Genomic DNA, 9,830 nt, shown 5'->3' with positions numbered 1-9,830 from the left:
TGTAAGCCTTATGTAAAATGCAAACTTATATAAAATACAAAGTACAATAGTAAAAGTTATTTATTGTGCACCAGTTCCATATTCAATATTTACTTTTACGTGATTTCTGTGAAATAGAACTTAATAGACAAAAAGTAGATCAACGATTCCGATGCCAGCTAGGCTGTCTTTTAGCTGTTTTTCGCCTACGTCATCATACCGCGCCGACCTGGGTTGACTGGTCACGTTACCCGCCTCATTTGAATATGTTGACAACACAAAAGTAACACGAAGAAAATCACAAGAATAAATTCGAGAGGTACGCCGTCAACCCGTTGTGTAGCTGAGTTTAGCGGCGCCTGCCTCCGACTGGTAATTTTTTTTTTCCCGAGAAAAACTTTATTCGCCTCACGAATGGCGGTTAGCATGCTGCTGCTGCTAACCCGTTAGCACGCTGCTACAAAGTTCCTCTAGCGTGAAGACATATTTGCTTAATTTGTATACAATGTTATTTGTTGCGTCTTATTGAGTTTGATGAGTTTAATTTTGAAGGGGTAATAAGAAGCTGAGAGTGCACAGTACACCTATTGGTACACTAGTGCAGCATGAGATACTGTAAATAACAGCCACCAGATTGTCTTTTGCAAAGCTGACCTGGGAGCAGACAGCAGAGTAAAAAAAAACATTATGTATTATATAATGTGACAGATGATGACAGCTCAACTCACTTGACCACGAACAGCTGTTTGTCAGTCAGTGAACAAAAAGAGGCGTCAAGATGTTTATTGCCACACCCAGCTGAAGTTTACTGTGAAACGAGAGAATTGTGTCATGTATTTAAAACAATCAAACAACTTTGCCTAAAAGGCTGCTTAGCGTAATGCCAACACAATTCTAGATGCCATAGACGGGCTAACGGATGGCGTAAACTGTTATATAATGAGAGTTACATATATAAATACAATTCTAGCTCTTATAGATGCCCCGGGTCAGTAATGACGGATGTTGGTATGCGTTCTCGACCTGCACATGCGCAAAGGGACTATTTCATGCTGTTAAGCACCACCTCTTGTGATCAGCAAGGACATCAATAGTATCTACTAAGCCAGAGGTGTCAACATTTATTTTTCTCCCCCTCAGAGGGCCGCTAAGACTGTGGAATCATAGAAATGGAAGGATATGAATGCATGCAATTAAGTCTGCTGTTCCACGGGTGATCTGGAGGAAGATGTTGACGAAGAAGCTGTGGACTAAATGTGCTGTGTAAGTTTTTTTTTTATTTTATTTTTTTTTATTTAGTTATGATGAAGTCATTTTAACGTGACAACTTATGGTGCCTTTCAGCTGACGGCCGCTATGGACTCGCAGCCAGCGATTGGCTGGCAGCAGGAAAGGGCGGAGCTCCAGCAGGAAGTGCGCCTGCTGCAGGAAGAACTCGCCGAGAGTCGGGCGGAGAGGGAGGAGCTTGCGTCCAGGGCCAGGGCACTTGATGAGCGGGTGAGCACGCACGGCGGCACAATCGCCTCACTAGCGCCTCTCTTTATCTAGCGCTCGTTCCCTCTCTCTTTCACCATCTCCAGCTGGAGCAGTCAGTGTCTCCCTCGCTGTCCCGCGACCACCATGATGATGAGGACGAGTTGAGAGAGAGGAGGAGGCGCGACAGGGAGGCCAGGGAGCGGGAGGCTCGACAGGCGCTGCTCGTGCACCGGCTGCAGAACAAGGTCAACAACACACAATCGTGTGTGTGCGTGTGCGTGCGCGCGCAATGCTGTTAACGCTGCTCCCGCACAGGTGATAGAGTACAGAGAGCGATGTCAAAGTTTGGAGTTACAGCTGAAGGCACAACACAGCCAGCTGATAAACACGCAGGTGAATTAAATAAAATAAATTAGATGCTACTTCCATTTTTGGGATCTGGAGGAGCTGCTGAATTTGAATTCTTTTTGCAAGTATCTTTAGCTCTATTGGGCATGTTATATAAAAATGATTCCTATCTCAAAGTACGACACCTACTTCTACAATGTCATCTCGTCGGCCTGCAGCAGTCCACAGTGTTTGTGTGTTTTGTAGATGAGCATCAGGAGGGGCACCTCCGAGTCGCTGGAGTACGCCCTCATCAACCTGGAGGAGGAACAGCAAAAGTGTGTGCGGGAGTCTCATATGGTGTCCGTCCAAAGACGCTTCCGATTAGCATTTGCGTTTGTGTGTTTCAGGGCCGCAGGCCTTGCCCAGACCGCGTCCGTCCTGCGTCTGCAGCTCGGCCAATCGGAACAGGCCAACGAAATTCTGACGGAGCGTGTCAATAGGCTGACGTCCAACTTGACGCGAGCCTTGGAAGAGGCGGAGCGTCGGGCATCCCGTTGGCAGAGGGAGCGAGAGGTGTGCAGCTGGGGCAGGCGGGGGGCACCTCGTCATTGTTGTGTTGTGATGGAAATGTGTGTGTGTGTGTAGTGCGTGTCCGGTGAGATGGCTCAGCATCAGGATCAGCTGTGGTGTGTGTGGAGGTGCGTGATGTCACTCGGGCAACACTGTCGCACCCTCAGAACTGCTACTGACAGGTATGCTAGCACACACGCAACCACGCATGCATGAATGTTCACGTGTCTACAGTCATTTGTAAATGTCGGTGTGTGTGTGTTTAGAGATCTGTTGGAGATGAGGACGGAGCTGTCCCGGCTGTCCTTGTCCCTTCAGTCCAGCTGCGACTCGACTTCCTTGCACCTCATCAAAATGTACCGGCTGCCGGCCCCGCGCCCCCACCTCAGCTCCTCCCCGTCCAGTATGGGTCCGTTAATGGTGGGCGAGCTGTTGGAGACCCCATCCGAGGACAGGTCAGCTTCCTTACTGCGCATCATATCCGCACGGCGTAGCATTCCACCGTGTCGGACGGTCTGTGTTGCGTTGTGTCTTTCAGGATGCGGGACAGCGAGGGCACGCCGGAGGTTGTGGCGCAGGCTGTCAGCAAGCTGGTGAGTGACTTGGCCTTGTTGTGTTTTGGGAACAGCCAAAAGCCTCCTTTTGTAAGATCCGTTTGTGAACAACTGTTGCTGTGGTTGTTTTTGCGCGGGCCAGTGTGGCGTGTTGAACGTGAGCACCCCTCCGCACTCGGTCCTCAGTCGGGACACGTCCTCCCTGCTGTGGGTCCTCTCGCAGACGGAAAGCGCCCTGCAGTGGAGACAGCAAGAACTGCAGGTCTGTCTGTCTCACACGCACACACCTGCGTAAGGTCAGAGGTCACAGAATGAGACAATGGCGCCTGTTGTGTTTGTCAGAAGGCCGACCTTAATGTGCGGCAGCTGGGCGAGGAGAAGGCCCACCTGCAGACGCGAGTGGAACAACTGGAGGACGACAATCGCAAGCGAGAGCAACACACGCCTGCGCTCGACAGGTTTGTGGCTGTCACATTTTGCGATCGACGAGGGTTGGCTGCGCCATCATCTTTTGAACGCTGTTTGATGGCCGCAGACATCACGAGGCGGGGCCTTCGCCGCAACAGCTGGAGGCGGAGCTTCGCACCAGAGAGGAGGAGCTGCGAAGAACAAAAGAGGCCCTGCGGAGCAAAAAAGAGGAGGTGCTTAGCAAGGAGGCGCAGCTACACAAGCGAGATGGGCAGTTGCGACAAGAAGAGGAGGCTCTGCACAAGAGAGAGGAGGAGGTGCGCAGGAAGGAGGAGGAGCTGCAAAACAGAAAAGAGGAGGTGCAAAAGGAGCAAGAGGATCTGCAGAGGAGAAAACAAGAGGTGCATGAAGCACAACAGGAGCTACAGAAAAGAGAGGAGGAGACACATAAAGGAGATGAAGTGCTAGATAATAGAGAGAAGGAGGTGCAAAGAAGGGAGCAGGAGCTGCAGGAGAAACAGGAGAAAGTGCAGAAGAACAAGGAGGAGGTGCAAATGAGGGAGGAGGATCTGCAGATGAGAGAGCAAAAGTTGCAGAAAACAGAGGAGGAGGTGTATGAAGAAGAGGAAGTGCTACACAAAAGAGAGAAGAAGGTGCTAAAAAGGCAGCGGGAGCTGCAGGAGAAACGGGAGGAGGTGCAGAAGAGGCAGGAGGAACAACAGGCAAGAGAGGAAGAGGTGCAGACCAGAGAGGGTGAGGTGAAGAAGAGGCAGGAGGAGCTTCAGGAGAAAGAGGAGGAGGTGCAGACCAGAGACGGTGAGGTGAAGAAGAGGCAGGAGGAACAACAGGCAAGAGAGGAAGAGGTGCAGACCAGAGAGGGTCAGGTAAAGAAGAGGCAGGAGGAGCTTCAGGAGAAAGAGGAGGAGGTGCAGACCAGAGAGGATGAGGTGAAGAAGAGGCAGGAGGAGCTTCAGGAGAAAGAGGAGGAGGTGCAGACCAGAGACGGTGAGGTGAAGAAGAGGCAGGAGGAGCTTCAGGAGAAAGAGGAGGAGGTGCAGACCAGAGACGGTGAGGTGAAGAAGAGGCAGGAGGAGCTTCAGAAGAAAGAGGAGGAGGTGCAGAACAGAGAGGGGCAGGTGAAGAAGAGGCAGGAGGAGCTTCAGAAGAGAGAGGAGCAGGTGCAAAAGAGGTAAGAAGAGGTGCATTCCTCGCGATTGGCTGTTGACTGGTCATGTGACAGACTTGCGGTCCTTGCAGTTACAACGCTGAGCTGCTGCAAAGGGAGGCCATCATCCGAGACATGAAGGTGACCTCCAGCCCACAGACGTTCGTTCTTCATTCCTGACTTGATGCGCTCGTACTGACGCACGCTGTCCTGCAGGGGGCGCTGCAAAGAGAACAGTTGGTTAGGGCCAGAGCAGAAGAACAAGCGGCAGCCGTCAGAGATGCCCTCCTCAAGGTATATGCCCCCGCAACAATTAACCCGTTTGTCTCCGAAAATGCGCTTCACACAATGCGAACTTTGTTCGTCAAATCCATAATCCGTTTTGTTACTTCCAGGTCCATTAAATCGAGGTTTGACTGTAGAATTATTTCAAGTTTACAGTTGTTTCATTCATCTCTGTGTTCTGATTTTTGTCCCCTGTTTCTGGACCCTTTTCAAAAATCTTCCTAATCGGCTACACTCTCGTAGCGCTCCTTCCAGCATGCATCGGTGCTGCAGGAGCTGAAGGAAGCGAAGGAGGAGCTGCGGCTGGCGGTCGAGGAGATGGCCAGGGTGGAACGCGTGCACGAGGAGCAGCGTAGAGAGCGCGGGAGGCTGCAGGAGGCACTGGATACTCTGCGTACACAGCAGGAGCTGCACCAACAGGAAGCGCAGGAGCTCAGGTGAGGCTGGCCAATGACGCGCACGAGGAGGCTGTGTGATCAAGTCCACCAAAAATGAAGCCAGTCCCCAGAAATGTCAAGCTCCCGTCATGTGTCTGTAAACCGTGAGCCCTCCTTCGAAACAAAAGCTTTGCCGTTTGTGTCTACAGGAGTCGCTCAGCATCCCTGCAGGAGCAGCTAGAAGAGAAGCAGAAACAGATGTCGTGCGCCAACGTGGAGCAAAGCCACCTCAGCGCACACGTGCGCACCCTGCAGGAGGCCAAGGAAGCGCTTGCTGGTCAATACAACATTGCTTTGCTTTTTTTCTTGTTTTGGTTTTCCCCCTTCCAACACACTCTCCCGCTCACTCCCAACACATTGTTGTTCTCCACTAGGCGAGCTCCGATGTCTACGGGACGAGATGCACAGAGTCACCTACCGAAAGGATCAACAGTTGGCGGAGAAAGAGGAGGCCTGGAAACGAGAGAAGGAGCAACTTGGGAAACATTTGAGAACAAAGGATGAGGAGGTGAAGACCGTGAGGAGGCGCATGGATGGCCTGCAGGAAGAAATAAAGGAGCGGGAGGAGGTGATGTTCAAGGAGAAGAAAACTCTGATGCAAGAAGAAGAACTAAAGCAAACAGAGGAGGAGGCCCTGGGTAAGGAGTTAGAGAACCTGAGGAGGCGCGTGGAAGGACTACTGCAGGAACTGAATGAGCGAGAACAACAGGTGGAGCAACTCGGAGAAACGTTGGCCACAAAGGATGGTCTGTTGGAGACCCTGAAGAGGCGCATAGAAGGCCTCGTGAAGGAAATGAAGGAGAAGGAGGAGGAACTCCGGGAGGAGGTGGCGTACAAGGAGCAGAAAGCTCTGGTAGCAGAAGAAGAAAGGAAGCACCTAGAGGAGGCCGCCCAGGGAAAGGAGGCACTCCAGTTTCGCATCAAGCTGCTGGAAAAGGAGAAGAATGAAATGGCCCAGGTTGAGGAGGAGCAGATGAACAAAGTCCGGAAGAACGAGGAGCAGCTGCAGCAAGTTGAAGAATGCCTGAGGTTGGCAGAATTGCGACAGGAGGAGCAAACCAGGGACCTTCAGGAGGCCAAAGGAAAGCTGAAGGAAAAGGAGTTCAGAGTGGAAGAGTTGGAGCGCCTGCTCGCAAAATCGCTGCAGAGGAGCAATAAGGAGGAGGCCCGGGAGCAGGAATGGAGGGAAAAGGCTGCCAGGATCAACTGCGTGCTAGAGGAGCGTGAGGAGGAGGTGCGGAAACTGAAAAGTATGCTGCAACAACGCCAGGATGAGCTGCAGAATTTGAGAAGCATGCATGAGGCGCGAAAGGATGAGGTGCAACAGCTGAGTAGTGAGAACGAGGATCAAGAGGAGGAGGTGCAAAAGCTGAAATGTATGCTGCAGCAGCGGGGCAGAGAGGTGCAGAGGCTCAGAAATGTGCTGCAGAAGCAAAAAGAGGGACAGGTCCAGCAACTGAGTAGAATGAAGGAGGCGCAGGAGGAGGAGGTGTGGAAATTGAAAAGCATGCTCAGAGAGCGGGAGGAGGAGGTACAGAGGAAAAGTGATGACGAGAGGAGACGGTTGCAAGACAGATGTGAAAAAATCCACGAGGATGCGCAGGAACTGGAAATCCAACGCAAGGAGCCGGGAGCAAAGGAGGAGACGACTGGGCCGGAGAATGAACAGGCGAGGCTCAGGGAGGAGTCACTGGAGCAGATGCAGCGGCTTGAAAAGGAGGCGCAGCTCCTCCGAGTGGACAATGACAAAGACAAGGAGGAGCTGGGAGCTCTCCGGGAGGCTCTGAGGAGGGAAGAGAAGAGGCGAGTAGAGGTACAAGAGGAGCTGAGAGGAGCGCGGCGTATGCTCCACCAGATGGCGCTCGACGTCACCGCCCTGCAGGAACAGGCACGTACACACACAGGATCGGCCCATTTTAAAATATTCAATAAAAATACATCATTGCAGTAAATTTATGCATCAAATTATATCACAAAATTAATTTGCAATAAATAAAAAATCAAATAAAATTACAAAATTAAATTTTTGCACAGGTTAGAAAATTAATTTTGAGGGACGAAAATGCTAAACTGCTGCAACAAAGAGCGGCTGCCTTTGTGTTCAGGTGGGCGACAGCCACGGGAAGGCCACGGAGGAGAAGAAGGCGCAGGAGGAGATGACAAGGTCGCTGCAGAGACTCCTGCGGGTAGGACGTGCAGCCGGTTTCCATGGCGACCATCTTCACCCTCCACACTTCTTTGTGACCTGACGCCTCTTCCGTGTCATCCAGGAGAGCCGCGAGGAGGCCGAGCGACTGAGGAGTGCCCTGGAGAAGCAGCAGCAGCAGCACGAGGAGGATGCAGGCAAGAGCAACTGTGACAGAGGAGCTGAAGCCAAAAACAAGGGGCAGGAGAGGAGCAGAGAGGCAGGAGGTGAACGACGGAGCCTAGAGGAGAAGGAGACGGAGGGGAAGAGTGACCAAGAAAGTGTGAAGTCAGAGGAGCAGAAGAAGAGCCATGAGGAGGAGGAGTGGCCAGGGTCCAAGACGCTCCAGCAAAAGGAGCAGACGCTGGAGGAGATGATTCGGGAAAGGAGGTGCAGTTGGGAGGAGGTCAGGAGCAGAAGGAGCTCCGGGCATGAGCAGGAACAGCTGAAGGAGGAGCCAGACGAGGAATTGAGGAGCAGAGGCAGTCTGAGGAGCTCGCAGGAGGACGAGGAGGTGCAGCTGAGGAAGCAGCACAGGCAAGCACAGGTAAGATGGACGTTTTCACCTTTCATCCTCGTCATCTTTGTCGCCATCTCGCCCTCAGAGCGCCACCTAGAGGGCAAAAATGAGAGTTACAGTGATTGTCATGATCTTGAAATGTTTTTTTTTTCCTTGCCAATTTTAAGAGCGTTCATATCAACCAGGCCCTAATTGAATTCATGACAATTTTTGCCGTCTTCAGTAAAAAATTGATTCATTGCCTCCTTCCAGTACGTACATGCAACACGCGTGTGTACAAAAATGCGTGTTTACACCGACATCCTGGATACCGTGATATGAAAAGGATGCAATGTGCCGCTGCGTGTGTGCCGCTGCGGTTGCAGGTCAAGGAGCATTTGCGCCGCGCTCAGGAGCGAGCCCAGGGCGACCCGACAGCCGCAGGCGGGCGGCGGGGGGCGGAGACTTGGCGCTCGGAGGTGGGCGGAGCTCGACTGCTCCTGCTGCATAGTCGCGTGGCTCACCTGGAAATCAAGTTGGAGCGCTCGCAGGGCACCAAAGTGCAGCTCAAGCAGCACAACCGCAAACTCAAGATGGAGAGAGACGCACTCACACAGGTACGTACGCACGTCTGGCGAGCGTCGGGCGTCCTTTTGCATGCAAAAAAAAAAAGATGAATGAATGATTGGTCCCCGTCATGCTCAGGTGAGCGACCCCCACGTGTCAGCGGCGGCGGACGGCCACCGGAGGGCGTCGTCCGTCCGCCCTACCCGGCGGAAAGGCGGCCAGCTGCATCGGGACCTCGGCCAATCGCTGGCCGCTGTCACGCTGCGTCCCATCGCCGCGTCTGTCCTGCGGGCCGAAACGCAGCGATTGGACCGCAGCCTGAGGGAGGAGGAGCTACGTTTCTCTCGCCAGTCGTCGTGACAAGCGCGTCTTTCCGACGCCGCATCAGCTTCACTCAAGTGACATGTAAGAAATCGGTTGCCAACCGAGAGGTTGTGGGTTCGATCCCCGGCCATTGTGACCAAGTCCGAGTGAGCGAGATACTGAACCCCCAGTCGCTCCTGAAGTGATGTCATCACTTGGTAGATGCGGCGGCGGCGTGAAGCGCGTTACAAGTGAAAGACTATTTATCATTTACCGATGGTCAACGTGATGCTTATCAATAAAATGAAGTTGCATTTGTAAGACAAGCGTCTGTCGCGCTTCCATTCCAAAGCGGCACCGTCAAAAGTTGCCTTCCCAGCTCGGTTGGGCTTTTGAAATCTTCCAAGCCTGGCAAATGAAGGTTCAGGAAAAGTAGCGTTCGAAGCCCGAAGCTCCAAAGTTTGCGAGCGTGCGTTTGTGCGCAGCAAGCGACATTCCTGCTGTGGCGGGAAACAAACACGGCTCGTTTGCTTTGCTTTTGGCAGCAAGGTGACAAAAAGTCAATCGCAAGGAATGCGAAGATGCAAGCGAGGCCCACCTGTGCTGTTGGGCCTCCGCAGGCATCCCATAATGCAACGCTGAGATTCCAAGCTTCAGCAGTCCAAGCGACGATCTGTCCATCCTTCCTCCCGAATGGCTTTGGCAGGATTTTTAGTTGAGCAACTATCTCGGTGTGGTAGTCACTTCAGCTCTTTTGGGAATCTCTTAATATAACTTGCAACTTGATTGAAAAAAAAACAAAACAAGTTTAAATGAATTTAAAAAATCCATTTTCAGCTTGGACGCTCATCTCTGATATGTTAATGAAATATGCTAATCTTTGTGTTGCCGGGCAGATTCGGAAGGACCGAATTTATTCATTGGTGCACACTTGTCACGAGGCAGATTTCACAACTTTCCGAGTCCTCGGAATCCTTTTGGTATTTCTCTTTTGCAGCTCAGCGGAGCAAAAAGAAAAGAAAAAAAAAAACAAGTCCTTCCTGCTGGGAGATTTTGGTCACGTGACTTGCTG

General features: G+C 52.1%; 1 protein-coding gene across 2 annotated transcripts; it reads left to right on the top strand.

The window, feature by feature from the left end:
- The first annotated feature begins 222 nt into the window (after positions 1-222).
- Positions 223-9,084, top strand: LOC148321854 (uncharacterized). 2 transcript variants are annotated; one of them, XM_088318866.1, is made up of 22 exons: positions 223-351; positions 1,120-1,242; positions 1,324-1,476; positions 1,560-1,700; positions 1,771-1,848; positions 2,050-2,120; positions 2,193-2,358; positions 2,431-2,537; positions 2,622-2,810; positions 2,894-2,948; positions 3,052-3,171; positions 3,252-3,367; positions 3,445-4,506; positions 4,575-4,623; positions 4,699-4,776; positions 5,011-5,204; positions 5,354-5,481; positions 5,579-7,092; positions 7,310-7,390; positions 7,475-7,936; positions 8,275-8,505; positions 8,594-9,084. In XM_088318866.1, the coding sequence occupies exons 2-22, from the start codon at positions 1,234-1,236 to the stop codon at positions 8,813-8,815; spliced, it is 5,226 nt and encodes a 1,741-aa protein (XP_088174992.1). In that variant the 5' UTR covers positions 223-351; positions 1,120-1,233; the 3' UTR covers positions 8,816-9,084. The 2 variants fall into 2 exon arrangements, with proteins under 2 accessions (XP_088174992.1, XP_088174991.1); XM_088318865.1 differs by having other exon boundaries at positions 2,050-2,358.
- The last annotated feature ends 746 nt before the right edge of the window (positions 9,085-9,830 follow it).

Source organism: Idiotropiscis lumnitzeri, chromosome 16 (assembly GCF_059441095.1).
Source record: "Idiotropiscis lumnitzeri isolate Australia: NSW breed Sydney's pygmy pipehorse chromosome 16, RoL_Ilum_1.0, whole genome shotgun sequence".
Taxonomy (NCBI): Eukaryota; Metazoa; Chordata; class Actinopteri; order Syngnathiformes; family Syngnathidae; genus Idiotropiscis; species Idiotropiscis lumnitzeri.
This window is presented reverse-complemented; position numbering and strand designations above follow the sequence as displayed.

Coding starts and splice junctions, on each gene's coding strand:
- LOC148321854 (XM_088318865.1), top strand. Junction 5,482..5,578: donor GGCCAAGGAAGCGCTTGCTG/GTCAATACAACA, acceptor GTTCTCCACTAG/GCGAGCTCCGATGTCTACGG. Junction 7,937..8,274: donor AGCAGCACAGGCAAGCACAG/GTAAGATGGACG, acceptor CTGCGGTTGCAG/GTCAAGGAGCATTTGCGCCG.